The following is a 27,487-nucleotide window of genomic DNA, read 5'->3' as shown; positions in this document are numbered from 1 at the left end:
GCTGTCCCTGTGCCCGGTGCCATGAGGAGACTCCGGGTGCTCCGAGGTGAGGGGCCGGGGCCGGGGCCGGGGGGGAGCCCAGGCGCGAGCCCCCAGCAGCGTTTCCGTGTCTGTCTCGTAGTGGGAGCTGAGAGGGGACCAGCGGGCAGGGGTGGTCTCACCAGGGCCAAGCAGAGGGGAAGAGTCGCTGCCGTCGCCCTGTCGGCTGCCCTGCCGCGAGCGCAGCCTGGGCCGCCGCGTTAGCGGGGAGCGGAGGGGTTTCTCTCCCGGCGGGGGAGGCGTTTTCCCCGGGCTGGGGCGGACGGCTGAGGCCAGCAGAGCTGACGCTCGTCCTCTGGTCTCGCCTTTCAGGTCTCTTCACTTGCGGCGGTTGCTGGTCCCGACCTCGCGTGGCCGAGGATGGGGGCAGGGCGGCAGAGTCCGTCCCTGCAGCCGTCCCCACCTCTGCTGACCTCGTGACTTCTCTGTGCAACCGCCTGCAAGACGAGGAGGTGAGGCGGGGGCGTCGCGCTGGGCTGCGCGTGGGTTCGCAGGCGCCCGGCAGGGCCCCTGGTTTCCCAAGGGGGCCGCTGCCCTCCCGCGAACGGCGCGTGCTGCAAACGCTGCCGCTGGCGGGCCCCGTGTCCGCAGCTGTGGGGCTCCCTGGCGGTCAGGGACAGCAGGGCCGACCTGTTCCCTTCTGGGCTGTGTCCCCAGGGCGACAGGGCGGAGACCTACCGAGAGCTGGAGAGAGTCTTGCAGGCCGAGGATGGCCGCTTGCAGAGCGCTGTCCTGGGCAGAGCGATCGCAGCGGCTTCGAGGGACATGAGAGCGGCGCAGGTGAGCTGCTCCTCTCTGAAGGCAGCCAGGGGCGCCCGGCTGGAGCCGGGCTCTGTAAACCGCAGGAGGGCTCTGCCGACACGTCTCGAGCGCTAAGACCCGTCAGAGGTTGCCAGCCGCCCTGGGGCAGCTCCTTCCCCGCGGATCTGCCTCCGCGAGAGCTGCAGAGGGAGCGGGGAGCGGGAGCAGCTCCCTGAGCCAGCAGCGCCTGCGCCCAGGGCTGGTGGCGGAGCTGGGACGTGCAGGGCCACGATTTGTGCACCAGCAAGTGTTTCCCGGAGGGAGAGGCCTTGGGGGCTCGTGGCTGCAGTGGATTTGGGGGGCGATACCGGGAGCTGCGCAGGGAGGTGGCCGAGGCAGGAACCGAGGGCTGGAGGCAGGCGGTGGCCGCCGGCGCGCTCAGCCTGTCCGGCTGCCTCGGCCTTTCTCCTGCTGAGGGGGGATTCGTTGCTCTCGCCAGGGTGTGACGGAGGTCGTGCGGACGGCCGCCAGCGACGTCCTGGTGGCTCTGGCCCGCTCCCACTTCGACAGCGTCATGTATGAGCTGCAGTGCCACCTGAGGGCCCTGGGAGAGATCTCCGAGGACTTTGTGTTTGTCACCTTGGGCAAGCTGGCCAGCAGCTACGGTAGGGCCCCTCGGCCTCCGGCTCGGGGCTACGGTCTGCGGTAACCGGGAGAAGGGATCCTCCCCGTCCCCCAAATGCTCCGTGCTGAACCGGAGCGCTACGGACGGGATGGGCAGGAGAGGCAACGTGGCGGGCTCTGCCCTCGCAGGCCCCCGAAGGGCTGCCCCGCTCCCCGCTTCGGGGCAGGCCCCAGCACCCTGGTGCCCTGTCGAGTCCCTCCCCGTGCTGGGGCCTGCCCCGGCCCCTCGGGCAGCTTGGTGCCCCGCTGGCCCTCCAGCGCGTCCCCGGGGGCCCGGCAGCCCGCGGGCTCGCCCTGCCGCGCTGCCCCGGGGTTTCCCCCGCGCGCTGCCCCAGCTTCCTCTGACGACGGCCGCTCTCTGTGCCCCTGCCCCTGCCCTCTGTGCAGCCCTGCGGTGCGTCCCCTTCGTGGGAATGACGCTCTTCGCCGTGCTCACGATGCTGAGCCAGGTGGGGAGCAGCCGGACCCTGCGCGCTGTCTGTGGCGGTGAGTGTCGGCCCCGCGGGGAGGGGAAGGGCCGGAGCAGCCCTCGGCGCCCGGGGCTGTTGCTGGGCCACGGCAGGGCCGAGCCTGCGGCGAGGTCAGGCCTCTGCCGTCCCCACCAGCATCAACGGGGCGAAGCAGCGCCTGAAGCCCAGGAGGTTTCTGTGGGCGGGAGGTGGGGGCGCTCAGCGCAACGGTGCAGAGGCCCTCCTGGGCCCTTGCCGCTGCCCCTGCTGCTGCGCTTTCCTCCTGGTGCGACCTCCCGTCGTTGGAGCTCTGCCCAGGCTCACTCGCGCCTTCTCCCTGCAGGGCAGGCTGGTTTTGTGGGGTTCAAAGAGAGCGGGCGAGTATTGGGGAAGGTTTGGGCAGGGAGGCAGTGAGAAGTGCAGGGGGGACCAAGGCTGTGAGGAGGAGGAACGGGAGTGATGGGGAGGAGGCGAGCAAGAACGCAGCGTTTCAGTCCCGGCATGTCAAAGCGTTGCACGGCTTGTCCTTGGAGCCAGACCCGGTCTCCTCCAGTCTCCTCCGCGTGGCACACTCTGACGTGATCCTTCTGCCTTGTCTCGCTGCAGTCCTGGAGCAGTGGTCGAAGGCCGTAAACACCTACCTGCGCGACTGGGAGAAATGCCCCTTCCCGCGCATGGGGCAGGCCCAGTTCTGCAGCAGCGTTCACCCGCTCTTCTGCCACGTGGTGGGGAGCTGGCTGGGCTGCGAGGAGGAGGAGGTGAGAACGGCTGCCGTGGCAGCCCCGCGGCGGCAGCAGCGACGTCGGGGTCCGTCTGTCTGTCAGCATGAGGGCCGTGTGGGAGGAGAGGCGCCCGGGGAGGGAGCAGGGTGTCTGATGCAGCACCCAAAGCCGGGCCCTGCCGATGCGGTGGCAGGCGACAGGCAGCGTGCGGGACTGCATCTTCAGCCGCTGCCCGCGCCCAGGAGCACGGGGCCGGGGGCCGCCCTGCTGGGACCCAGCCGAATCCGGGGGCCTTTGGGCAGGGCCGGGGGGGCCCGGGGCTGGGGACGTGCCCTCTGCTGTGGAGCAAGCCCTCGTCCTCCAGGGGAAGCAGGGAAACGCCTGTCTGTGGGGAGGGCAGACCGTGTCGGGGCGGAAGGACCTTCAGCCCTGATGAAGAGCGTCTCACTGCCCTCCGTGCAGGTCAAGCAGGCGGTCCTGGGGGCGATGGCTGCCATGATGGGCCTCCTCCTGCACGAGGAGGAGCACCGGGAGCAGGTGTGGGCGCAGCTCCCCTGGCTCCTGGGCCAGTATCAGCAGGTCCAGGACACTTTCCGGGTGACCAAGGTGAGGTGTCACAGTGGGGCTCGGTATGGCCATGGGGTCTGTGCACGTGCTGCAAGGTTTCAGGGGGCTGTGGGGTGCCTGGAGGAGCCGGGGCCCCTTGAGAAGAAATGGAGAGGGCAGGGGAGGCTTGAGGCCTCCTGGGCTTCTCGGGCAGCACCAGAGCAGCGCAGGTGGGGCCGAGAGGGAGCTGAGCGTCCTCGGGGCCCGATCTCCTTGGGAAGGGAGGCCTCGAGCCCCATGCCTGGGGCGCCATGCAGGCCAGGGGCTCTGCTGTAACACCCGTCCGGCTGCTGTGCAGCGGCGTCTGGCGGGGAGGGGAGGTCTGAGGGGTGTGAACGTCGTCCGATGGGCTCTGCGCAGAGGAGAAGCCCTCTAAGGCTGCTGCTGGGAGGGAAGGACACACGAGAAGCCCCGTGCAGGAGGGTTTGGGTTTTTCTCCTGGGGGCTGGAGTTGAGGAGTTCATCACAAAGAGGCTGGGTTTCCTTTCTTAAGACGTTGCTTTAGGTGACAGCCCCGCTCTTCCTCCCCCGTTCCCTTGCAGGGTCTGAGTTATTTTCTTGAGACTTTGGGGGAAGTGAAGATCCTCATCCCCAAGGACAAGCTTCAGGCCATTGGCACCGCTGTGCACAGCCAGGTAAGGGCAGCGTGACCTTGTACCGCTTGCACAGGGTGCAGCAGACCTGATTTGCGTGGCCAGGAAGGTCCTGCTGGATGGCCGGGCAGGGCATCCTGCCCGGGGGACCTACCTGAAGGCCGGGTCCGTGCAGATAGTTGGGAGTCGCCTCCCGTTCCGGTGTCTGGAGGCTGTTGTAGAGCTGGTTGTGGCTGCTGTGCGCAGGCTCAGGGGAGAGCCCAGCTCACCCAGCAGTTTCCCTCCCAGCCCCGTCGCAGCTCTCTGGAGCCCAGAGACCCCGGGCGCAGCTCAGCCCTGGGCCCCTGCGCAGCCCGGCCGCCCCAGACCTCTGGATGTGCCCAGCGCCTCGGTGGGGTGGGCTGGGCTTTGGCTGTGGGGCGCGTCCCGGGGCTAGGCCTGCCTTGGGAGTGAGGGAGGGGGAAAGCGAAAGGTTGGGGAAAGGGTTCATCTCCTCGAAGTTCGGCATCCCGAGTTGGCCACCAAAGCCCCGGCACTTCCCTCTGGGCTCCCTCTGGAGCTCCGGAGCGAAGCAAGGGTGATCCACTGCATGAGGCGAGGAGCTGCGGTCGCGGGGCGAAACGTCCCTCGGGGACGGCATCTCTCTCTCCAGGGAGTCTGCGGCCGGCCCGGGGCGACTCGCTACGACTCAGGCAGCCGCTTTGCAGCTGTCCAAAGCTCCCGGGGAGCCGAGAGCGGAGGGAGCAGTTTCTTTTCCGTCCGCTCAGTCCTGATGCTCTTTTCTCTGAAACGCACCTTGTTCCCACAGCTCAGTGATGAAAGCAAGCAGCACAGCGGGGACCACCGGTCGGAGCTGACCTACTGCGTCCTGCTGCTGGGTGAGGGGAGGAGACTCCGCGTGACACCGCTGTGCCCTTGCCGCTCTCTCCCAAACCTCTGAAATGGGGGGAAGACACGGGCAGCTAACACAGAGCACGAATTTTCCCTGGCAGCCCGAGTTTGCCCTGAGGACACGGTGGCTTTTCTGCGCTCGCAGCTGGGCAGCGGGAGCGAGGCCGCTCGCGTGGTGTCCTTGGAGCTGCTCAGAGCCCTGGTGCGCTCTGCAGGTCAGTGCTGCGAGGCGCAGTGAGGCCGGCCAGGGGTTTGGGCTGCCGGGCGGCGGGCAGACACGGCTGCAAGTGATGCACAAACACCCAAAACGAGCTGCAATGCTCTTGTCCCCAGCCGAGGTGCTACGCAGCTGCGGGGACAGGGATCTGACAGGGCAGCTGTAAACGGTGACACACCAGTGACGGCGCCCGACGCTGGGTGACGGGGCAGGGGCACGAGCTACGTGTCCCCATGGCGTTTCTGCAGGGCTCCGTGTTGTTATAGCAGTCTGTCGCGTCACACAGTTGTGTCTGTAAAGGGAGTCACTCGGGGACTCTGCTGCTTCCTCGGCCGTCACAGTCTCGTGCCCGGTTTTCTGTGCCGCTCGGGTGTGAAAGAGCTGGGAGCTTTGCCAGCTCCCTGCTGAACCGAGGGCTCTGCCTCAGCGCCCGCCTCTCCCCGTCTTTTCCAGCAGCGGAGGGAGGACAGCGCCTGCCCCTGCTTGTGCAGGCGGTGCGGTCTGTGCTGAGAGACCCCAGCAGGAAGGTGAGCTGGTTGGCGAGGGGCGGCACCGCGGTGGGTGGGCGGCAGAGAAAGCTTTCCCCCGGGGCAGAGCCTGGCCAGCCCCAGCGGGTCGGGGTCAAGCCTAGACGAGCGTTTCCCTGTGGAAATTTCCCCGCAGGGCAGTGACCGTGGGAGCAGAGGGGTCTCCTGCGCCCGTGTAGTCTCCCCATGGGGCAGATGGGCTGGGTGGGTGCGAAGGCGTCTGCCCCTCGGCTTTCGAGCTTGGGGGGAGGGGGGGATATCTTATCTTATCGGGGGATAACTGCGATCTCCTCCCTGGCAGGTGGCGAGGGCAGTTCTGCGCTTCACCAAGGAGCTGCTCAGCTGCAGCGTCCAGAGCTGCTCGGCCTGGGATCTGGTGGCCCACGTCTTCGCCACGTTCAGCCAGGCCTCCGGCAGACTGGTGAGGGCAGAGCGTGACGCTTCGGCTTCGCTCTGTGCCGGGGTGTCCTGGGAGCCCCTGCGGGCGCCCTGGAAATGGGGAACCCCCCTCAGCAGGGCTGCAGTCAGCGGTGCAGAGGGCTGAGCGGCGTCCCCATCGCCGTTCCTGGGGGGGATCTCGGAGGGTGCCGGGGGAGCGCTTTGGCCTCCCACCAGCGCGTAGCAAATCCCACTGCGGCGCTGACTGTTCGCCCCGAGAGATGAGCGGTGCTCACCGACTCTGTGGCTGGAGCCCATCCCGGCGAGGGGATCCTTGTTCGCAGCTTTGCTCTCGGGCTGCCGCTGGCCCCGACTAAGGACGCTGGCGAGCGCCCCGACGGGCAGCGGGTCTCCCTGGTCGCAGCCTGTCTAGTCCTTCCTTGGCCGGGGACCTGGCCCCTTCTCTGGGCCTCTGTGCTCTCTCCTGCCTCGGGAGACGGGAGACGGGTGCTCCCAGGGGACATCACAGCAGCGCTGGGTGGTTCCCGCTTCACCTCCCGTCTCAGGGACAGGGAGTGACGCTGGCGTTGTCCAAACCGTGTCTTGCAGGCGCAGGGAAACCTTTCTCGGGCAGAAGCACAGGAAGCAACAGACCTTCAAACGCTGTGCTTGGACATCCTGGGCTCTGTGGACGTCTCCGTCAGGGGGATGACCAAAGTAAGTCGTCCTGCGCCCTGCTGCTGCCTCCCTGCCCCGCTCTCCCCCAACTGCTCCCCAAACAGGCCCCTATGCGCACAGGGCGAGCGGAAACGCAGCCCGTCGTTTCCCCCTCAGAGCTAAAACGAGCTCTTGAGCTGGCGGTGGGGCGGGAGCCCCAAAGTGCTGAATTGCCTCGTTCTCGTCTGCAGCTCTTGTGGCCGCGGCTCCTGCAGTACGTGGTGCCAGCCCAGTACACGGGCACGCTGGTGCCCCTGTCCCAGTGCCTCCGAGAGCTGGCCGAGCGCCGGCAGAGAGCAGGGGACGAGGAGGGAGAGGAGGAGGCCGATGTCGTGGCCTCCCGGGAGCGAGGTAGGAAGCCGAAACCGTCGCCGTGTGCTCTGCCGGGCCGTGCGGGGGCCGGGGACGCCCTGCCAGACGCAGGCGGGAGGCGGGAGCGAGGACGGGCAGAGCCGTGCCCCTCTGGCCGGGGCGAGGGAGCTCTGTGCCGCGTTTCCTCGTGCCCGGCAGAGACGCCTCGCTCGACTGCTGGCAGCTTTCTGCTTGCGGCCCGGGAGCGTTTCCCAGCCGCGCTGGAGCTGCCTGCACCTCCGTCTGCTCAGCCCTGGGGAAGCCCCGGCACAGGGCTGCGGCAGCGCAGCCGGTCAGCAGCCCGTGGGCCGCGCGGGGGCTGCCCGAGCCGAGAGGGGCCGGGTATGGCGGTCGCGCCGCTCTCACCGGCCTCTCTTCCTCCTCGCAGCCAAGCTGCCGACGCCGCAGGCCCTGCTGGCTCGCCTGCTGGTGAGTAGGGGCCCGGGGAAAGGGCTTTCGTGGCCTCGAGGCGACGGGAGAGGTCGGGGCAGAGCCGCTTCACAGGCCGGGGCCGGGGCCGGCAGCCTCCGGGGAGGAAGAGGCGTGCGAGAGCGAGTCGGAGCCACCCCTGCCCCGCGGGGACCCTGCTGCTGGGCGTGGAGAAGCCAACGCCGGCGGCTCCCGGCCGGGGCGGAGCGACCGCCCTCCCTCCGGGGAGAAGCCGCGGCTCTGGCGGCCGCCCCGAGCCCAGGTCTCGCCTGCCCTCTCCCAGGTGCTGGCGGCGGCTCCTCACGCCGGCGGCGGCTGCGGCGTCGCTGCCCTGCGGCTGCTGCAGGCCCTGCCGGGAGCGATCCACGGCGCCGTGGGGATGGTGTGGGCCGTGAAGATCCCCTTCCTGCTGCAGTACCTGGAAGGTAAAGTGCCGTCGGGGAGGAAGGGGCTGGGGAGGCCGAAGGGGAGGCAGGAAAAGGCAGCGTCCAGGCGTGAGGGAGGGGAATCGGCCCTGGGTTTCTCAGCGCTTGCTCTGCGGCCGCTCGTCTGCCAGGGAGCGCGCGCTGACGCCGAGGGCAGTAACGCCCAGGAGCGGTGCCTGCGGGGGCCGGGGCCTTTCTTGCCCGTCAGGGCCACGAGCAGGTTGTGCAGCCCCCCGGCGTCCTTGCTGGGTGGGTGTTTGGGAGGGCCGGGCTCGGCGCTCCTGGGGGTGGGGGAGACGTGTCGGGGCGAGAACGCGTGAGCGTGGTCCGTGCCCTCGTGTGACGGCCTGGTTTGCCCTGGGAGCCGCAGTGGAGCGAGGGGGATTGGGCCCGGCGGGTCTGTGAGTGACCCCGGCCCCCGGCCCCAGGGTCCGCCGGGCGTCTGGGGCCTGGCAAAGAGTTTGGCGCCGGGGCTTGAGCCTCCCGGCTCGGGCCCCTTCTGGCGTGGGAGCCGGGGGGTGTTGCAGTGCCAAGGAGACCCCTGGGCTCCTCTGGTGCTAAGTGACGCTGAGCGTGTCTTGCTCTGGCTTTGTAGGGAAAAGCGAGAGCTGCCTGGACTCTGCCGAGTGGGAGCGCCTTCTGCTTAAGGTGGAGCGCTGCTGCGAGGGCAGCAAATGACGCTGGGAAAGAGGGGGAAGGTGTGGGTGGGAACTTCCCCAGGAGCAGAGGGAGCCTAAGGAGGAGAATGCCAGTTTAGTTTAGAAAAGAGGAAACGCCCACAAGACGCCCTGAAAACGCCCAGAGGATTTTGTTTTGCAAAGGGCTCTGGGTCACAGAGGGTCGTTTCCTGTTCTGCCGTGTCACATCGTTCCGCTTTGTGAGCGGCTCTGCGGGACGCGGGCCGTGACCGGCATAGCCAGGGAGCTGCCACGTGCAGGCTAGCGCCAGGCGTGCCTTGAAGTCCCTCAAGAAGAATGATCTCCCAGCGCCCAGAGAAATAGAAAATCCTCCGTATGAAACAGGGAAGGGAAAAGAGGACGAGATGTTTTGGGCTGTCTCTTGTGGAAAGCCGCCGCCCCTGGGCAGAAAGGCAGGATTCACTGAACCCGAGCGATGGCTGCGGGATACGTGTGCGCCACCGGGCCGGTCGCTGGGGCTCCCTGCGCGGAGGGAGGGAGAGAGCAGGAGCAGCGGGCACCTGGCGAGCAGCCCTCGCCCAGGGGCCGGGGAGGGTTTGCTTCAGCTTGTGCTTCCCCTAGTTCCTGAGGACGTCGCTGGAGACGATCGAGAGCCAGGCCTGGACCATGGGCCTGAGCTTCGAGCTGAGCCAGCAGAAGGGCAGCTACCCCCGGCTGTCCCGGGAGCAGGTGGGTCCCTGCCGAGGCCTCGTTTCTGCTCCCGTTCCCCGCGGGCGCTGGCGCGAGAGCCCGGGACGCTCCCCGGGCTGCGCCTGCAGATATTGCCCTCTGCGGGCGGGCCGGGCTCCCTGGCTCCCGTCCCTTCCCCACGCAGGCTTTTGTCTCCGCGCCGGCGGGCAGCGGGGCTGGGCTGAACGGCCGGGCGCCGCGGCCGGCTCCTCATGCCTGGCGCGGGCTGGGGCGTCGCGGCCCCGCTCCGTCCCGCCAGGTTGTGGGTGACCTCGTCTGGGGTGGCCTCTTCTCTTCCAGGCCTTCCTGTACAAGGCTATCGGGGTGTCCCTGGCAGTGTGTCCGCACGTCCCCTACGTCCGCGCGGAAGTGAAGAAACATCTACTGAGAACAAATTACTTGGAGGCGTCTGAGAGAGAGGTGGGTTTCCTCTTCTCCCCTTGCTTTCCGCCGAGCCCCTCCGTGTTCCCAGGGGAGCGGTGATCTCTCCCAGCAGAGCGCTCCAGGCTCTTCCGATTTCCGTGTCGCTGCTCTTTCCGTGGGATGATATGGCAGGTGTCGCTCGGAGCTTGCTGTGGCTGAGTGTCCCTTTCTCTTGTGTTGCAGGGGATGATTTGCGTTGTAGGCGGCTCTGCCGAGAGCCACTTCCACCTTGCCTTGGACTTGGTGCAGGAGTTTGGCTCTTCCATGGAAGAAAGACCAGTGTCAGGGGTTTTCAAGCGCCTGAAGGTAGAGGATCGCGGGTGTCTTGGCTTCTTTTTCCTCTGCCTTTTTTTCACTTGTAAAGCAGTAGCAGCCCAGTGGTGGCTGCTGCATGGAAAGCGGAGCAGCTCCTTCGTTGGGAGGCAGCGGGAGCTGGGGTCCACGGAGGTGCTGGGCTGACGTCTCGTGGCTTCTCCCACGGCCCAGGAATACCACCAGGGGAAGAGAGCAGGGACACACATGGCGCTCATGCTGGCCTACAGCCGGATCGCGCTCTGCGCCCCGCAGGAGCAGCTCCTGGCCCGCGTGGAGAGTGACATCGTGAGGGGCATCCTGCAGCACTACCGCGCCAGCTGCCAGGTGGGTGCGCGGGTGCAGGGCCAGCCACGCCGAGGCGCCGCCTGCCCCAGCCCGGCTCCGAGCTGGAGCTCGCCGCGACGGGCCGTCTCGTAGCAAAGAGCCCCAAGGAGGGGTCTGCGCTGAAGGCCGAGTCCCAAACGCAGCCCGTGTCCCTCTGCGTATCCCTGTGTCCGCGTGGCTGCGTGCGCTGCGACCGTTCGTTGCCTCTCACCATGTCCCCCTTCGCCTTGCAGGTGCTGGGCTTCACCATCTCCACCAAGGTAAGTGCTGCTCGATGGGGCCTTGCTTCCTGCCCTGGCCGCGCACCTTTCCCATCGCTGGCGTGCTGGGCTCGCTCTCCCGCTCGCTGGGCCAGGGTCCGGGGTCTCCTTGCAGTCGGTTGCCGGGAAAGCTTGTGCCTTCCCAGGGGGAGCTTCCTCCAAGGAGGGGAGAGGAGGTTTCCTTCCTCCGACCCGCGCGCCGAGCCCATGTGCCTGCGGCTCCTGGAAGATGCAGTGGTCGTGCGCTGTGCTTTGGGGCTGGCCGCCCCGCCGTGTTCCCCTGCCAGCCTTTGGCCCGGTGAGGCGTTGCTCATCGGTGCCGCTGTGTTTCTCTCTCCTGGACCGCAGGACGTGCAGCTGAAGCTGACCCTGGTCCGGAGCGTCGCCGAGGTCAGCCGCGCCATGCAGGGGGCGGGGGGCTCGCACCACGTGGAGCTCTCCTCCAAACGGGAGCTGCTGGGCATCCTGCTGGTGAGTGCCGGGGCTGGGACTGTCCCGCCAGGGAGTTTGGGGCTGAGCCCCGAGGCCGGTTGCCCCAAGGCGTGATGCTCTCCCTTGGCTGTGCGCGGCCCCTTGAGCGCCCTGAGGCTCGGGGCCTGTGGGTGCTGGCGCCCGGTGGCTGTCGCTGGGGAGAGCAGTGGGTCTGTCCCCGGTGGGGCGGCTGGCCGGCCCCGGTGCCGCTGTGGGAGCCGTGCGGGTGCCCAGGGCGTGCGCCGGGGCAGGGCGAGCAGAAGAGCCTGTTCCCGGCGGGAGGGCTCTGGGTCGCTGCCCGCTGCCCACGGTGCGCGTGTCTCTGTGACCTGCAGGGCTTGGTGAAGGAGGAGCCCCGGGATTGCCTGGCGTCCCCGCTGCGCAGGGAGGCGTTTCTGGCCCTGGGGCACTTGAGGTAGGCTCTTCCCGCCAGGGCTGGGGGGGCTGTGGTTTGACCCGCTCTGGGGAGGGGTAGGAAGCCTCTTTCCTGTCTTCCTTTTTCTCTGCCAGCAAACGGAAGCCGTCGCTGAGCCGGGAGGAAAACCGCGACCTCCTGGATCAGTGTTTGCAGAGCGCGATGCCCCTGCCTGCCCCGGAGCAGGCGGAAGAGGAGGGGGCGGCAGCGGCGGACGCTCTGCGCGTGCAGGTACCTTTTGGCCCTTCTGTCCCGGCCTCTCCGGGGGATCCCCCAGCAGCAGGCGCTGCGCGCTGCCCCCTCCGGCTGCGCTGGGCGTCTCCGTGTGCGGCCCAACGCCCGTCCTTCTCTCCCGCTCTCAGCAGACCATGGCAGCCCTCGGCGAGCTGGTGACAGCCCTGCTGGAGGAAGACCTCACCTCTGGCTGGTGTGCAGAGATGCTGCACGTGAGTATCCGGGGGGGCGTCGGGGGAGGCGTCCCCGGCGTCGGGTGGAGGGTGCACGGGGAGAGCTGGGCTGTGCAGTCGGCAGGGTCAGCGCGTCTGCGCTGGTGCCCCCCGCGAGCGGCTGACGGGGTGGCAAGGGGCCGGCGCCCCCGGCTGCCGAGTCCCAGCTCCTCGGCGGGACTCTGCGTGGGAGGGAGACGCTTGGGGTGGCGGCGGGCAGGCCGGGGAGGCCCGTTGGGAGACAGGTCTGCTCTTGCCCAGGTGCTGGAGTACTGGCTCACCTCGGCCAAGGAGTGGGAGCGCGAAAGGGCCCTGCAGGCCTGCGCCCAGCTGCTGGGCGCTTACGAGGAGCGATTCGAGCGCACGGTGAGAAGGGACCCCCGTGCACCGTGTCCCCCCTCCCCACGGGCTGCGGCCCCGGCAGGGAGCTCTGCCCTGGGCCCGGGTGCTGGGTTTCGGGTCTCCTGGGCTGTGGGGCTGCCCCGCTGGCTGCCCCGCTGCCCTGCCCCGGCTCGGACGCCAGCACAGCCGGGAGAGGGAGATCGGCCATCGGGGCCGCCCGCGACCTTCTCGTCGGCCTTCTGTTTCCCCAGGGAGAAAAGTCTTTCGAGCTCTTTGGCTCCATGGTGGGACTGCTGGCGCCTTTCGTCTGTGACTCGCCGGCCGCGTCCCGCCAGCGGGCAGGGGCCTGCCTGGGCCACCTGCTCCGCATCCGAGGTGAGGGCAGCCCCCGGCCAGGCTCGGCCAGCCGGGCCCCTGTGCCCCCGGGGGCCCGACGATCGCGCGGGGCCGGGCTCCGTTCCTCCTTCGTCCCGGCCCGCGGGCCAGAGGTGGGGTCTGCGTCGCCATCACGGCCCTTTTCTCCTGGTGCTCGCTGCAGGCAAGACTCTGGACTCGGGGGCCGAGGAGGACGAGGTGCAGCCCTTGTGCCAGCGGCTGAGCGCCCCAGACGCCGAGGCTCAGCTCCAGGCTTCCTCCAGACTGGCGAAGGTACCTGGCCCCGACAGCGCGGGGGGAGCCGGTGCCTGGGCTCCCGGGCAGCTGCCTGCTTCCCGGCCGGGGCCCCGCTCCGTTTTGGGAGAGCTGTGGCACTGGGCGCCGGGGGTTAGCGAGCAGCAAGCGGCTGTCGAGCGTGTCCGTCCTTCAGGCGCGCTGGGGAAGGAGGAGAGGCCACGGGGGGGGGGGTGTGTGTGGGTGTGTGGGGGGGTGTGTGCACGCGTGTGGGACCGTCACACACCGCACGGAAGCACACATACCCACCCGTCTGTGGGAAAAGAGGTGCTGGAGGGAAGCCGGGAAGCTGCTCTGCCTTCTCTTTCTGGTCTCCTGCCCGTTCTCCCTTTGCTGGGTTTAACACGTACTTGTTGGGGCGTCCCGTGTATCGAGCCGTGGGTTTGCGGGGGGTCGGCGTGCGCAGCGCCTGCGTGGGCTCTCAGCAGCTCTGGCATCCTGAGGGCCTGGCCCCGGGGGCGGGCAGGGTGCAGGCTTTGCGTGTGAGCAAGCAGCGCCCGGGGAGACACTTCCAGGCCTCTGGGCCGCACAGCGCTCAGCCAGCCCTGCCTGCCCGGCTGCCCTGGGAGGCGGTCGCACCCGCCAGGCCTAGCGAACTGGCCCGCCGCCCCCCAGCGCCCGAGTCTCCTCTCCTTTCTGAAGAGCCGGAGCAGACGTGTGACGTGGTCTCTCCTGTTTCTGATTTCTCCCCAGATCATCTGCAAATACATCCCCGAAGCGCAGGCTACGGATTTCATTTCTGCCGCCCTGGACGGGATGCTGTCGGTCAGGTCCGCGTGCGCTCAGGCAGCTGGCGAGTGGCTGGTCACCTTCCTGGAGAAATGCGGGGGGCAGCTCTCCACGAAGGTGAGAGAGACACCTTTTCCCTGGGGCTTTGGCCTTCCCGCCTCGGCCGTTGCCCTGCCCCTTGTGCAGGTGCCGGGGGCTAAAGAGCCGCCCCTGGTGCGCAGCGCCGAGGGCTCTGCCGAATCTGAGTGCCGGCAGCTGAATCCCGGAGCTGCTCTTCGTCCGGTGACACTGACCCTCCTGGGCCAAACCCAGCTCGCTCCCACAACTGAGGCGGTTAGAGCTGAGGCACCCAAAGTGCCAGTTCCTCCCCGTTTCTCGGGTGCGATGCTCAGCCCTCCCTGGCCTGGCCCAAAGCGGGACGGCACCCGTCTGCCTCCAGAAGAAGGGGGGTTGTGGCAAACTGTTGGCATCCCGGGCCCTGCCCCGGGAGGAACAGGACGTTGACGCTGGGGGTTTCTTCCTCCTGACTCCTGGTGCTGCCTCGGGTTTCTTACACGCTCGCTAGCACAGTCCCCTTCCTTGCTCGTTGGTCCTTGGTGCCCAGCTCCACGCACTGCCCGCGTTTTGCTCTGTGCATGGTGCCTTTTCTGATGTTGGGTGGCTGTTGTGGGTCCTCGTCGTTCTGCCTGAGCCTGGCTGTGCCAGCCCCGGGGCGGCGTTGCTCTCGGGAGCAGTCATGGCCCCTTTGTTGGTGATTCGTGCCTGTGGCCCTGGGGCCCGGTCCCATCCGGTGCCTGCACGGTCACAGCCTCTGCTGCCCTCCTCCGCTCGGGCTCTGCTGCGCTGGGGTTTGGGTCTGGGGCCACAGGCAGGTCCCTCGGCCCAGGGCGGCTCCTCGGTGTCGCCCTCGGTCGGCAGCAGAGATGTGTCCCCGTGGCGGTCCAGCGTCCCCCCGCCGCTGCCCAGAGCCTTCGGGCTTTAGGGCTGGATCTTGAGAAACGGTCGGGGAGCAGGAATTGCTCATCGGCCGAGTGGGGTGCCGGGCTGTGCGGGAGGACGAGGAAAGGATGGGCAGGACGGCTCTTTTGGTCTTCGTTCAGGTGCCGGAAATCCTGAGCATCATTTACATCCGGATGCCGACCATGCAGCAGGACACCCTCCGACGCGTCCTCTTGGAGGCGGTGTCCGTGCTGGCCCTCTACCACCCCGGGGCCGTCATCGACAGCCTGCTGCAGAAGCAGCTGCCCATGGACAGGTACGCGCAGTGCCCCGGCCCCGCGGGCAGGCAGGACCCACCGCCGACGGGGCGAGCAGGAGCCAGCGGAGAAGCCGGTCCTGCTGCTCCGGGGGGAGAAAGCCTGAGCGCGGCAAGAGCCGACGGCCAGAGCCCGGCCCGCGCCAGCCCCTTGGAGGCCAGGAGAGCGTTTGGCCGCCGCCGAGGTGGCGTCGCAGAGCCCGCGGGCTCACGGGGGAACTTGTGCTGCCTTGCAGCGGCACCGTGGAGCTGTGGCGGGTCCTGGGGAGGAAGTTCTTTGTGCAGCAGCTCCTGAGGGCTTTAATGGAAAAACTGGAGCGCTCGGGAAACGACCAGCCCAGGAGCAGCTCTGCGGAGGCTGAGGCAGACGACGGTCAGGCTGCGCTGGAGCCGCTCAAGGTGCGTGCGCTGGCAGACGCGTTTCTGCAGCTTCGCATCGGACGTCCTAACAACCCTTCAGGCTGAGGGAGTTTTGTGCACGTCGCGACCCCCCCGAGCCCCCGGGGTGCCGTGCTGGGCCCTTTGCAGCGCTGGCAGCGGGGGCAGCCGAGACCGTTTGCTGCTGCCAGCCTGCGGGGCTGCTGCGGAAAGCCGAACTGCGGACAGCAAAGGTCCCCGAGGCGGGAGGGGAGGGTGGGAAAAGGCCTTGTTTTCACAGGCCGTTGCTGGTTGAATTTCTCTGCAGATCACACGTGCCATCGGCGAGGTGGTGTCGACGCAGCAGACCCCGGAGGCTGTGCAGCGCTTGCTGCCGGAGCTGCTGCCGGTGCTGCTGAAGCAGATCAGCGCCACGCTGGGGAAGGAGATGCCCTTTTCCCAAGTCAGCACCCGGGGAAAGCTGTTCCTCAAGGGACACACGAGTGATGACAATCCTTGCAGGTAGGAGCCAGCGGGACAGACGCAGGGGCTGGGCTTTGGTCCCCGTAACCGGGCCACGTTCGCTCACGGCCCCGAGGCAGCGCTTTGGCCTGCCCCGTCGCCTACGCGGCCGGTACCGCCGAGGGCTCGGGCCTTGCCTGCCGCGTCTCCTGCCTGCGGGGTGTCGTGCCTTTCCCTCTGCCCTGCTGCCCCTTGGAGAAGGGACGGGAACGAGCGGGATAAAACCCGGCGTGGCGCCGGCCAGGCCAGGCTGCCCGCGAAAGGGAGGTGGCCGTGGCCTGCCTTTGGGGCCGGGTGACCGGGGCAGCCCGGGGCCCTGGCAACGGGGCCTCTGGCGCGAAGTCTAGAGCCTGGGGGTTTCTAGTGCGATCGGTGAGTTTGGGGTGCCAGGAAGGATGAAAAGGCCAGTTTTCTCACAGCCGGGCAGACGCCAGGGTGGTGAGATGTCATTTTGGGGCGCGTTGCGTCTCCCCGGGGGAGGCTGAGCTCGAGGGAAGGATCGCCTCGCAGGCGGCGGCGTCTCCTTAGCTCTGCCCAAGGAGCCTGTTGCGGTGATGCAGGACTCGCTGCTCTTCCCCCCAGGCTTTCCCTGGAGACCCTGGAGGTGGTGCTGCGCACGAGCCTCGAGGAGAAGTGGCTGCGGCTGCTCCGGAAGCAGGGAGCCTGGGCCGCCCTGGAAGACCCGCGGGCTCACCACGACGGCGTCTGTCTCCTGACCGGGTGAGGGCCCGCGGAGGCGCCTCGCTGCCCTGGGGGGGCTGGTGGGACCCTTCCCCTGGCCTGGCCGTCTCCGAGTTGCCGAGCGGAGCCTGCGGGGGAGCGGGTGAATTTTGGGGCTTGAGGCCGGGTGCCTGCCTGCGTAACCGCGTGCCGCCTGCCTGTGCTCTGCGCGCAGCGTGCTGCTCCGCGCCGGGACCGTCTCGCTGCCCGTCGTGCTGGTCCTGACGCAGTGGCTGGAGGCCCCGTCGTCCAACCTGCGCGTCATGGCGGCGGCTTTCTTTGCGGAGGTGAGAGAGGAGGAGGGAGAGGCAGGTTTAGGAGGGGTTTTCTCATGACGCTGCTCTTTGGGGAGGTGCCGGCAGCAAGTGTCGCAGTCGAGGCGGGAGCGGATCCCCCCGTAGGAGGCTTCCCGGGAGCTGCCCTTCCCCGGCCCCTGCCGCGTCGCTCCCCCGCGCCGCGGCCAGGGATGTTCTTGGCCCTGCAAACCGCTCGCTCCGGGTCCCCGTCGCTGCTGCCGGGGCAGAGGACGGACGGGCGGGCGTTCTGTCAGCGACCCCTTTCCAGGGCGTCCCCGACCCCAGCCGGGACGGGCTGCCAGGTTGCCTGGAGCTCCGCAGCTCTGCTGAGCGGCCCCGGGACCCAATGAGAAATCCTCTCCGGAGGCCGACCGCCCCAACGTGGGCGCCCTGGGGCCCGGGGCAGCGCTGCCCTCGGCCTGGGCCGGGCGCAAAGGGAGGCGGCCGCGGGCCGGGGGCGTCAGGCCGGGCTCGTGGGGCTTCCTCGCGCGGCGCCCCGGGCGGGCGCTGTGGCCGGGCCTGGTCCACCTCCGTCCCCAGCTGCTGACGGCCGGGTCGCTGTGCTGCAGCTGATGAAGGACCCAGCGGCCCAGGCCAGGAGGTGCCTTCAGCCCGTCCTGGGGGCCTTGGTGGAGAAAGCGCGGGACCCGAGCAGCACGGTGCGGCAGATGGCAGCGCACGGGCTGGGCAACGCGGTCAGCGGCGCGCCGGAGAAGGTGAGAGGGGCTTTGCCCCGCAGGAAACGCGGCCCCTGGCCGGAGAGGTGCAGGCGGAGAGCGGCGGAGGGGTTGGCGAGGAGCCTGGGCAGAGCAGCAGAGGCAACCGGGGGCCTTTCCCCCGGGCGCGCTGCGTCCTCGGGCGTCAGCCGGGCTGCAGAGGGGGCGGAGGTGCCGCCGGGAGCCTCGGGCTGCCCCCTGCTCGGGGCCGATGCCGGAAGCTTGGGCCCCGGGGCAACGGGAGAGGCGGGCGGTCGGAGGCAGGACAGCGAGAGGCTGGTGCGCGCGTTACAGCTGCGGAAGCGCAAGGGAGCCGTCCTGGCGGCGCTGCGGAGGGGCCTGGAGGACGCCTCGGCGGAGGTGGTGGCCGAGAGCCTGCTGGCGCTGGCGAAGGTGGTCGACGAGCTCCGGGGGAAGGCCGTGGGCTCCGCCTTCAAGGACATCGCCAGGGCCACGAGGGCGTTCTTTGATGCTGTAAGCGAGCGGCGTCGCCTGGCGCCCGCTCGAAGGGTCCCTGGCGGGCTGGGCGCGGGGCGGCGCGGGCCAGGGCAGCTCCGCAGCGGGAGGGTTCGGGCAAGACACCTATGTCTGGGCGAGACGGAGGCGGCGCTGTTTGTGGCCCCCCCCTCCCCTCCCCTCCCCTGCCCCGGGGGTCCTTTCTGAGGGCGTTGCGCTCGACGGGCAGCGCTCGGGGGTTACAGAGCAGTCGTCCGAGGGGTCCCCGCCGCCCGCCTGACGGCCGGGGGCGCTGGGTTGCAGGAGCAGGCGTCGCTGCGCTCGGCGGCCTTCACCCTGTACGGGGTGCTGGCCGCCGCGGCCACGAGGCGGTGGAGGCCCTTCTTCGCCCGGGAGCTGGGGAGCACGTGGGCCAGCCTGGTGCTCCACCTGCGCGACCCGGACGCGGGAGCCGCCACGGTGAGAGCCCGGGAGCTGGCGCGCGAAGCAGCCGGCAAAGCCGCGCGGCGCCGCGCGGACGTTTCCGCCCTCCCCGCCGGCAGCGGTGCCGCGCGCAGGGGGCCGCGGAGGGGGCCGGGGCAGGCTCCCTGCTGCCGGCCCCGCGTCCGGGGCGGCCGCGACAGGGCTGGGCTCTCTCTGCCAGGCGTGCCAGGGCGCCCTGCGGCTGTGCGCGCCGCTCCTGGAGCTGAGGAGGGTGCGGCAGGGCATCGCCGTCGGCACCAGGCTGAGCGCGGCCGAGCTGCAGGACGCCGTCTGCAGCCTGCTGGTGAGGAGCTGCGCGCCCCGGGGGCCGCGGGGGCCGCGGGCAGGGACGGAGGGAGGGCGGGAGGGAGGGGGCGGGCGATGCACCCGCCCGCGGTGCCCGGGCCGTGGGTGCCGCGGGGGCGTTTTCGGGCGGGCAGAGGAGGACACGCGTGTGCCCGCGTCCCCCAGGCCCAGGAGAGCCGCGAGCACCAACAGAGGCTGTACGTCGCCGCCAGGCGCTGCTTCCTGGAGGGCTGCGCGGAGCTGCGGGCCGCGGCCCTCGACGTGGCCGGTGAGCCGGGGCGGCGCGGGGTGGCGCGGGGTGCGGGCCGGAGGGGCGGGAGGTGCGCCGGGGCGGCGGCGCCCACGGGGCCGTGGGGTGGCGGGTGCTGGTGCCCGGGGGGCGCCTCGAGGGCCGCGGCCCCCCGGGCAGCCGGGGCCGGCGCCTCCCCGCCGCGCGCTCCGGGCCGGGGCGGCGGGCAGCGCGTGACGCCGCGCGGTGCCCTGTGCCGCAGGCGTCCTCGTGGAGCACGCGGGCACCGAGTGGCTGCCGGGGCCGGAGGCGACGCTGCTGGCCGCAGGTAGGCGACGGGCCGGGGGCCGGGGGGCTGCGGGCGGCCCCGCCGGCAGCAGGGGCGCTGACGCCGGTGCCGTTGCAGCTCTGCGGGCGCTGCGGGGCGACGGGGACGCGCGGGTGCAGCAGGCGGCCGCTCGGCTCCTCCGCGACAGCGGCCTCGAGGGAGCGGCGGGCGCCGCCGAGCCGCAATAAAGCCGGGCCGAGCCGGGCCGGGCCGGGCCGGGCTGCTGTGTGCGCCGGGGGCGGGGCCTCGGGCGGGGCGGGGCGTCTGCGGGGCGGGGCGTCGGTGTGGGCGGGGCTGCGGCCCCTTGGCGGCGCCTGCGCGGCCCCCGCGGCCCCCGGAGCCGCGGGAAGCGGCGGCGGCGGCGGCGCTCGGTGTCCGGGGCTCCCGGCCGGGCCGGGGCTGGTGCCGCGGGGCCCAGGTAAGCGGGGCGGGGAGGGACCGGGACCGGCCGGGGCGGGAGGCGGCCGGTGCCCGGTGCCCGGTGCCGGGAGCCGCGGGGCGAGGAGGAGCCGCAAAGCCCGAGGGGCCGGAGCCCGGTGCCGCCCGGCCGGGGCTGCCGGCGGGGAGGGTCCCCCAGCCGCGCTGCCCGGCGCGGCCCGAGCCCGGGGCCGGGAGGGGAGGGGAGGGGAGGGGAGGGGGCTGCCGGGGCGCGGGGCGCCGCAGGGGGGTCCGGGGCGGCCGGGGCTCGGGCGCGGGGCCGAGTCCTGCCCGGCCGCTGCGCCGGCACCGGCCCGGGGCCCCGAAGGGGGGCGGAGGGGGCCGGTCGGGGGAGCGGGAAGGCCAAGGGCTGCGGTTTGGGGGCCCGAGGACGGGTTCAGCGGCTGCGGGGGGGCTCGGAGTGCGTTTCCGAGCCCGCGAACAGCCCCCGAGCCTGCTGCGGAGCCCCAGAAATGCAGGGTTTAGCCTCGGTTGTTCAGCCCTGCCTTCTGGGGCCTCCAGAAACATGTCCCTGGGGCTGTTGTGGGGCTTGAAAAGGGGAGGCTGAGGGGGCTGGCTGGGGCTTAAGAGGGGAGGCTAAATGCTGCATTTCTGGGGCTCAAAGCCAGGTCCAGTGGGCTGCGTTGGGGGCTCGGTGTCCATTTGTGAGCCCCCAAAGCAGCCCCCTGGACCTGGCCTTGAGCCCCAGAAACGCAGGCTTTCCAGAGGGGAGTTGGGCATTCCTGGGCCTCAGAAAACAGGTTCATTGGGTGGTTTGGGGGGCTCGGAAAGGGAGGCCGAGTCCTGCGTTTCTGGTGCTCAAAAACAGGTTCAATGGAGTTGTTTCAGAGCTCAGAAACAGAGGCCAAGTGCTGTGTTTTTGATGCTGGGAAACAGGTTCACTGGGCTGTTTAGGGGCTCAGAAATGGAGGTTAAGTTCTGCGTTTGGGGGTTCAAAGACAAGTTCAGTGGGCTGCTGTGGGGGGGGCCCAGTGTCTATTTCTGAGCCCCCCAAAACAGCCCACTGGACCTGTTTTTGAACCCCAGAAATGCAGGATTTCAAAATGGCATCCTGCATTTGGGGGCTCTGGAAGACAGGTTCAATGGAGTTGTTTCAGAGCTCAGAAAGGGAGGCCAAGCACTGCTGCGTTTTTGGGGCTCTCAGCCAGGTCCAGTGGGCTGCTTTGGGGGCTCAGTGTCCATTTCTGAGCGCCCCCAAAGCAGCCCCCTGGACCTGGCTGTGAGCCCCAGAAATGCAGGCTTTCCAAAGGGAGGTGGGCATTCCTGGGCCTCAGACAGCATGTTCCCTGGGCAGTTTGGGGGCTCTGAAAGGGAGGCCGAGTCCTGAGTTTCTGCTGCTCAAAACCAGGTTGGTCTGAGCTGTTTCAGAGCTCAGAAACAGAGGCTGTGTTTCAGTCCTGTGTTTCTGGTGCTTGTAAACAGGTTCATTGGGCTGGGGTCAGAGCTCAGAAACAGAAGCTAAGTGCTGCGTTCCTGGTGCTTGAAAACAGCTTCTGTTTCAGAGCCCCAAACAGCCGAATGAGCCCAAGTCCTGCGTTTTTGAGCTCAGAAACGGAGGCTAAGTGCTGCGTTTTGGGGGCTTGGAAACAGAGACTACTAAGTCATCCGTTTTCAGCCCCCAACCCAGAGGCCCTGGGGACCCTTTTGTGGGTGGTGGGAGGGAGAGAGGGGTGGGAGGGTGGTTGGGCCAGGTGGTGGGGGGGGTAGGCAGGGCCCGCGGACCCTCACCGGAGGAGGGGGTCCGTCTGCGCACGCCCCGAAGGCAGGGAGGCCGGCATGCACCAGGCTGAACTTCGCGTCTGAGATAGTTTCTGGCGCGAAAGGCACTTTTGGGGAGGAAACGCGAGCAGATGCCGTCTTCCAGTTCCACTCTTTATTCACGCTTTATAATGTTTTTAATATATAAACAACCATGTATTCAATATGTACATACTGTTAATAAACTAATTATGTATAACAATGCTATGTGTACTGTGTACTATGTATACAATATGGAACATGATATTCAGATGCAAGTTATGACAGTGATTGATTTACGACCTGGGCAGTCACCAAGACTGCTGCAAGGAGCCGGAGCTGCGCTGGCACGAGCGGGCGCTGCGCTCCCAGCTCGGCTCCCAAGGAGGCCCAGAGCCCGGCGGGCGCAGGCAGCTCGGCCCCAGCCCGGAGCGGGGCGCGCGCAGGGCAGGAGGGAGGCGAGTCGAGGCGAGCGCAGTCGTCCTGCTGCGAGCAGGGAGCCGGGCGCCTTGCGTCAGGGGTGGAGGAAGCCTCCCTCTCTGCGGCGCCGCTCTCCCGCTTCCGTCTCCGAGCGCAGAAAGGAGGTGCGAGGCCGTCGTGCGGGGTCGGCACCACCTGCACCTGACACAGAGACAGGCAGCGAGGCTGCAGCTGTTACTCACCAGTGACGCAGCCCCTCCAGGCGATGCAGGGAGAAGCCCCCAGGAGATGCCCCCAGGCTCTTCAGGAAGCGCCCCCGAGGTCCCCGTGCGGGTGAGGGGCCGGGACGCGGCCCCTGCTGCCGGACGCGCTGTCCCAGGCTCTGTGCGCAGGCAGCAGCAGCAGCAGCGAGCCCGTGGCAGGATGACACTTCAGCATTTGCTCCGGCCACCCCCGAGTGCCCGGCTGGGGCTCCTCCGTCCCTGTAGGAGAGAAAAAAAAAGGAGAGGGCATTTCAGGAGAGGCCCAGCACTGCGGCAAATGGCCGCAGGCGTGGGTCGGGACAGTTGCTGGCAGTGCCAGCAGCAGCAGCCCCCAGGGCAGCGCTGGTCACCGGAGCTTTCCTGAACTCCCCGGGCAGCGCCCCGTCCTGCAAAACACGAGGCGCAATCCTGCCCCGCCAGGGCTTCGGTGCACAACGCTCGCAGCAGCTCTGCGCAGCCCCAGCAGCCCAAGCCGGCACAGACAGACCAGCACTGACCCCCACGGCCTGCACAGGCCCTGTGGAGACACAGAGCCTGCTCTCCTCCCTCCCAACTGCCCCGCAGACATGACAAAAAATAACAACAACAAAAAAAGCTCAGCCCCCGCCGAGCAGGGGCGCAGCGCAGACCTGCCCAGGCGCCGCACTGGGACACTCACCGCACAGCGCCTCCTGCATCTTCGTGCCGGCGCCCTGCTCCTCGACGAGGCTCAGGCTGAGCCTTTCCGACTCGGCTGCTCCCACACAGCGTCACCTGCGCTGGCAAAGGCCCTCGCGAGGGACCGGCCGCAGAATCGCAGCGAGGACGACGCAGCTCTCGCTCGAGCAGGAGCTCCCGGCCCCGGCACCCAGCCTGCGCACGCTCAGAGCAAATGCCGGGCTGTAACCCTGGACCTCGCTGGGACGGAGCGGCCAGGGATCACGGCGGCTCCCCACGAGGCTCCCCCCCGTCCGACACAGCAGTACAGCCGGACGCGCAGCACCACTGAAACGGAGCTAACAAGCACAAGCATTTTGCTGGGCTCAGAGCCCAGAGCTGCCCCCTCCCCAACCCCCCAGTGCAGGAGCACCCGGTGCAAACGGCTCTTCCCCGAGTCTCAAGGCCCTCGGAGGAACGAGGAGCATCTCTGACCCCAGAGAGGAGAAACCCTGCTCTCTCTGTGGGGAAAGCAGCAGAAAAGCTTCGCCCAGGTTCGGCAGCGCAGCTGAACAACTGCCCTTCAGAGAGCAGCACCCTCCCTGCAGCTCTCGCTAGCAAGCCTGTGAAGCGCACCTGGGTCACGAGTCCTGTCTCTGACCCAGCAGGGGTGGGTTCGGGGGACACAGTCTTGTACGCACTGACTCTGCCCCGCTTTTACCCCTGGGCCAGCCCCAGCGGTTCTGGCCGGGAACGGTGAGGCTGCACAGGGCCACCCGCGCTCCCGCCCAAAGCCGAGCCTGGCGGACACGGGCTGGCACACACCAGCGCACGGGTACTCACCGCTGGGCCCCGCCGAGCTGGCTGAAGGCTTTGTCCTCTGGTCGCAGCCCACAAGGTATTTCACCTAGAGTACAACCATGCTTTTAACGCTGCTTCAGCCTCCTGCCGCCTCTTTTCATCACTGGCTGGTTGTCAGAAGCAAAACTTGGTATTTGGGGAGACAGCTCACGCAGCTGGGGGAGAAACATACCTCTCTTTTGGCTTTTCCTCTGTCAGCTTCACCTGCATCACGTGAAGAAAATCCTGCGTGGATTATTCCACATGCTGCTGAGGTTATCCCATGCAATGGGGGGGGCGGGGGGGGGGAGGGAAACGTCCCTGACCTCAAGGACACTGGAGATATTCCACATCACACCCACAGAAAAATAGAATTTGCTGCCCGTGCAGAACGGCCGACGAAAAATTGCAGTTAACAGAGCATGCCTTGTTCCTGAATTGGTCCTCTGATATCAGTTACTAATGTCTCCCTTTCAGGGAAAGCAATGAACTTCCATTTATGCCAAGTTAGCAGCTGCCTGTTAGGCAGCTTCTTTAGGGTTAAGTGTTCCTGTACTGCACGGCACCAGCGCTATCATACAAAGGCCCGCAGCTGCAGCGCACGTTTGCAAGGTCACTAAAACACCCAGACCGCCACCGTCTGGCTTCCGACCATTTAAAAATAAGGCCAAAGTCAGGACTGGCTTCTGTTTGACAGCTTGTACCTGAGGCATACCATCACCTCCAAGAATTAGATGCCTTTTCTGCCTATCTGTAAACCTACCTTCATTCCTTTTGCAGAGCCTGTAAGAAAGAGAGCACATCTCTCACAACTTAGAAAGAAGGAGGCTTCACAGAGCTAACGCTGAGGCTGCACTGGGTGCATGCTCGGGGGTAACAACGATGTTAATTCATTGAAGAGAAGGTTGAGGCCAAACCAGAGGACTTGGAGTCTTTGAAAGCTAAGAGCAACAACGTTCCGCCATTGGGAGAGGACGCAGTTTCATAGAGGCCTTGATCTGTAAAAGACTCCCAAAGGAAAATACTTGGATTCTGGCAATTTAAAAAAAAATATATATATATATACATACACACACACACAGACCTCTCTGCAAAGCAGCACCTAGTGACAAATGGTGCCGCGTCAGTGGGATACGATTTCCATGCCTACTGCTTGGGTCTTTCATCTAACCAGACATATTACCTGGTCTTTTCGCTATATACATCAGTTGCCTTCCACAAACACGTTAACCTGGGAGTACCCAGTATGTCCATGCCTGCTGATGTGGCATACCCACAGGGATGCTGGATCGAGTTACTGTATTTTATCTGAAAAGAAAAATTACATTTCTCAACCAAGTACTCCAGCGCCTTACAAAAAGCCCTCTTTTTTTGGTACCAAAGTTCATTTCGATTGTTTAAAGGTTGCAGTTCTTTCCCCTTCTCTGGTACCTGGGAGACGGTGCTCTGCCTCTTGGGGCAATGCTTTTTTGTCAACTGCAACGCTTGCAACGTTTTAACATGACACTGCAAATGCTGCAAGTCCAGCCTTTCCGGAGGAACTGAAGCACAGGCTCTTTGGGAAGGCAGCGATGGATTGTACGTTACAAAATCCCGCAATCAAGAAAGATGAACAGCTCTACGAGGAAGTGGGGGACGGAAGGAGGGTCATTTAATTGGGGGTCACTGTACCTGCTGCAGGGACTCTTCTGCTCCCCTCCGGGGCAGACGTACTGGAATCCCCTTGTCATCTGATCCCTCCTTCCTGCACTGCCTGGATTAGTTTCTTCTGCTCGTTTTGGCTGCGTTCTGTTAGGATAAAAAAAATGATTCCGCTTGGGAGAACTAGAAGTAATGAAAGCAGCGACTCTTTCTTTGGCAAGCTGCTTCGCTATTATCCTTTCTTTCTTTTGTACTTTGGCTACTGAAGGGAGTCCCTTTCCTTGGCAGCGCCGCTCTGGCTCGCGGCTGACACCCATTCTCAGCTACATCTCCAGGAGCTGAGGCTGCTTGCCAGAAAAGGTTTTTATCTTTTGTTGGATGCTGTGAGTACTCACTTGCAACGTACCTGGTGTTTTCTTTCAGAAGCATAAAATAGAGGGGAAAAAGACTAATTGCATCACCTCAGTAGGTCCCCTTTCTCTTCCACAGAAGAAAGAGGAAGACCCATATTTCTCCCCACCACCCCCCCCACATGATAGCGTAGCTTTAAGCCGTGCTCCTAAGTGCTTGCCAAAGCGTTTCCAAGTCTTAGGCATCTGTTTTTTCAAAGAGGAGTTGAAAAGCTTAGCTTCCAGTACAATGCATTAAGTCTGAAAAAGAGGTCATCTCAGAAGTTTATCGCGCAACAGATCTTTACAGAGACTGCTTATCTCTAGGACTGGTAGCACGAGCACCCCTTGCCAGTCAAGACAAGGGGAGAGTGCTTTGAGAAGGGGATGTGCTGGTTCTGCGCAACAGAGCATCCAGAGAGGGTGACAGCGTCTCTCAGGAAAAGTCTGAAAGCTTACCACAAGAACGTGGACTACATCATCTGGTGTGCAACACACAAACAGAACCATCAGTCAACCCGATCTTCACTTTCTGACTTCTGAGCTAATGAAAGTGCTTTTTAAAAAAGAAAGGGGGGAGGGGGTTTATTCAGTACACTAAGTTCCCGTAGGTGTTAATTTCTGTGGCTCTTTGATACCTATGTATATATATACACACTTTCCCAAGCCTAAACTACATTTCCACCTGATGGGAAAACCTGGTAATTTTTCCCATCAGCACGGGTGCCTTGGTCTTTAAAGCTCTAGCGCAAGCATCTCATCTGGCAAGACGGTCTTTACAGTAGGTTGCAGTTTGTTCAATTAAAAACTAGTTGTAGTTGTCCTACTTTCAACAGTAATTATTTTCAAATACAAAGATTATTAGCTCTCTCTCCTCCTCCAAGGAGATTTTCCTAGAACACAGATTTGCATGGAGAAAGGGAAGAAACTGGGATAAAACCATGTACTGCGTGAGCCTGACCATTCTTCCCCGTACAGCAGCACTTCAGAGAGGAGAGGGTCACCGCAAGGGGGCCTGCGTCTCTCCGGTCCGCAGCCTAACACCAAAATCTTTCTTTTTTGTTTCACGGGAACCTCGGGGAAGCCGCAGTCCGGACGGGCGTCTCACCGGCCTAGAGAGCGGAGAAGCACATGCAAGGACAGTGGAAAGTTTGCAGCCCTCCCTGCTTCTTTCAGGGCAGGTCTGTTTCCTTAAGAACACTTTTGACAGCTGTTCCAGGTAAGTTCTGGTAGTTTTGGAGACTAGGACTCGGAGGCGTTTTGTGCAAACATACCTCATCTTTCCAGAGCAAGACTTTCCACGTGAGGTTAATCCACTCTCCACATCAACTGGACCAACCAGAAAGGCTGGCAGTCCTTCGATATGGGCCCCTGTCTAGCGCAATCTAGATTCAAGTCCTACAATTCATTTCTCACATGCCACAGTACCTTCCTGAGAGCATCCCGGATCCGAGGCGGACACCTCGGCTGGGCCGGCTCCGAGCTGACGAGCAGGGAGTGAAAACTCCAAATGCCAGGGCAAACCTCTGCCAGGGCCATCCCACGCATCCTGTCAGTACGGCCTTTGAGTCTGTTTCAGGTAGCCTTTTCCTCGTCCTTCTCGGAAAGGAACGTGCTGTTCCTCCTTACTGGGGTTCTGCTGGAAAGAAGAACTACGTTATAACGTTGTCGAGCACAGCTATCGCTGCTCCATAAAACACAACTTTGTTGTTTTAAAGGAAACAGAGCACAGAACACAACTGCAAAGCACACTCCGTCTTTGCGGCCAGCTGGGTTGGGCAAAGTTCCTTATCCTTCGGTAGTCCAAAAAATTAGATACTGGAACGCTCGACAAAGAGGTGATACGCTGAACACAAACGCCCTGGAGGCTGAGGCAGGTAAAGGAAAGTTTCCCTTTCCAGCAACGTTTTTGGTAAGCTTTTTTACATTTGAAATAAAGAAATGTG

General features: G+C 66.0%; 2 protein-coding genes across 3 annotated transcripts; both read left to right on the top strand.

Annotated features, from left to right (window-relative positions):
* The first annotated feature begins 21 nt into the window (after positions 1 to 21).
* Positions 22 to 14,034, top strand: LOC138067061 (maestro heat-like repeat-containing protein family member 2B). Its single transcript, XM_068941019.1, has 30 exons — positions 22 to 46; positions 352 to 491; positions 697 to 819; positions 1,280 to 1,445; positions 1,852 to 1,950; positions 2,520 to 2,671; positions 3,098 to 3,241; positions 3,784 to 3,876; positions 4,643 to 4,712; positions 4,827 to 4,940; positions 5,396 to 5,469; positions 5,771 to 5,890; positions 6,457 to 6,564; positions 6,756 to 6,915; positions 7,304 to 7,344; positions 7,628 to 7,769; positions 8,365 to 8,417; positions 9,029 to 9,136; positions 9,437 to 9,556; positions 9,743 to 9,865; positions 10,046 to 10,198; positions 10,432 to 10,458; positions 10,807 to 10,929; positions 11,265 to 11,344; positions 11,440 to 11,575; positions 11,707 to 11,790; positions 12,052 to 12,156; positions 12,384 to 12,507; positions 12,671 to 12,780; positions 13,495 to 14,034. Exons 1-30 carry the CDS (start codon positions 22 to 24, stop codon positions 14,032 to 14,034), a joined length of 3,657 nt encoding a protein of 1,218 aa, XP_068797120.1.
* A 378-nt stretch (positions 14,035 to 14,412) lies between these two features.
* LOC138067023 (maestro heat-like repeat-containing protein family member 2B) lies at positions 14,413 to 19,382 on the top strand. Of its 2 annotated transcripts, XM_068940979.1 has the most exons (12): positions 14,413 to 14,785; positions 15,022 to 15,184; positions 15,471 to 15,664; positions 16,247 to 16,384; positions 16,560 to 16,671; positions 17,250 to 17,396; positions 17,691 to 17,870; positions 18,156 to 18,311; positions 18,496 to 18,618; positions 18,786 to 18,888; positions 19,112 to 19,177; positions 19,256 to 19,382. In XM_068940979.1, the coding sequence occupies exons 1-12, from the start codon at positions 14,598 to 14,600 to the stop codon at positions 19,363 to 19,365; spliced, it is 1,680 nt and encodes a 559-aa protein (XP_068797080.1). In that variant the 5' UTR covers positions 14,413 to 14,597; the 3' UTR covers positions 19,366 to 19,382. The 2 variants fall into 2 exon arrangements, with proteins under 2 accessions (XP_068797080.1, XP_068797081.1); XM_068940980.1 differs by lacking the exon at positions 18,156 to 18,311.
* Positions 19,383 to 27,487: the final 8,105 nt, after the last annotated feature.

The sequence above is a fragment of the Struthio camelus genome, chromosome 4 (genome assembly GCF_040807025.1).
Source record: "Struthio camelus isolate bStrCam1 chromosome 4, bStrCam1.hap1, whole genome shotgun sequence".
NCBI lineage: Eukaryota > Metazoa > Chordata > Aves > Struthioniformes > Struthionidae > Struthio > Struthio camelus.
This window is presented reverse-complemented; position numbering and strand designations above follow the sequence as displayed.

What these genes read in the sequence shown, in the direction of transcription:
- LOC138067061 (XM_068941019.1), top strand. Translation starts at nt 22, where the DNA reads ATGAGGAGACTCCGGGTGCTCCGAG. An exon ending in CCCGGCTGTCCCGGGAGCAG is followed by an intron (nt 9,137 to 9,436) that starts GTGGGTCCCTGC and finishes CTTCTCTTCCAG; the next exon opens with GCCTTCCTGTACAAGGCTAT. An exon ending in TGGAGGCGTCTGAGAGAGAG is followed by an intron (nt 9,557 to 9,742) that starts GTGGGTTTCCTC and finishes CTTGTGTTGCAG; the next exon opens with GGGATGATTTGCGTTGTAGG.
- LOC138067023 (XM_068940979.1), top strand. Translation starts at nt 14,598, where the DNA reads ATGGGCAGGACGGCTCTTTTGGTCTTCGTTCAGGTGCCGGAAATCCTG. An exon ending in GGCGTCTGTCTCCTGACCGG is followed by an intron (nt 16,385 to 16,559) that starts GTGAGGGCCCGC and finishes CTCTGCGCGCAG; the next exon opens with CGTGCTGCTCCGCGCCGGGA. An exon ending in CGCGGCCCTCGACGTGGCCG is followed by an intron (nt 18,889 to 19,111) that starts GTGAGCCGGGGC and finishes CCTGTGCCGCAG; the next exon opens with GCGTCCTCGTGGAGCACGCG.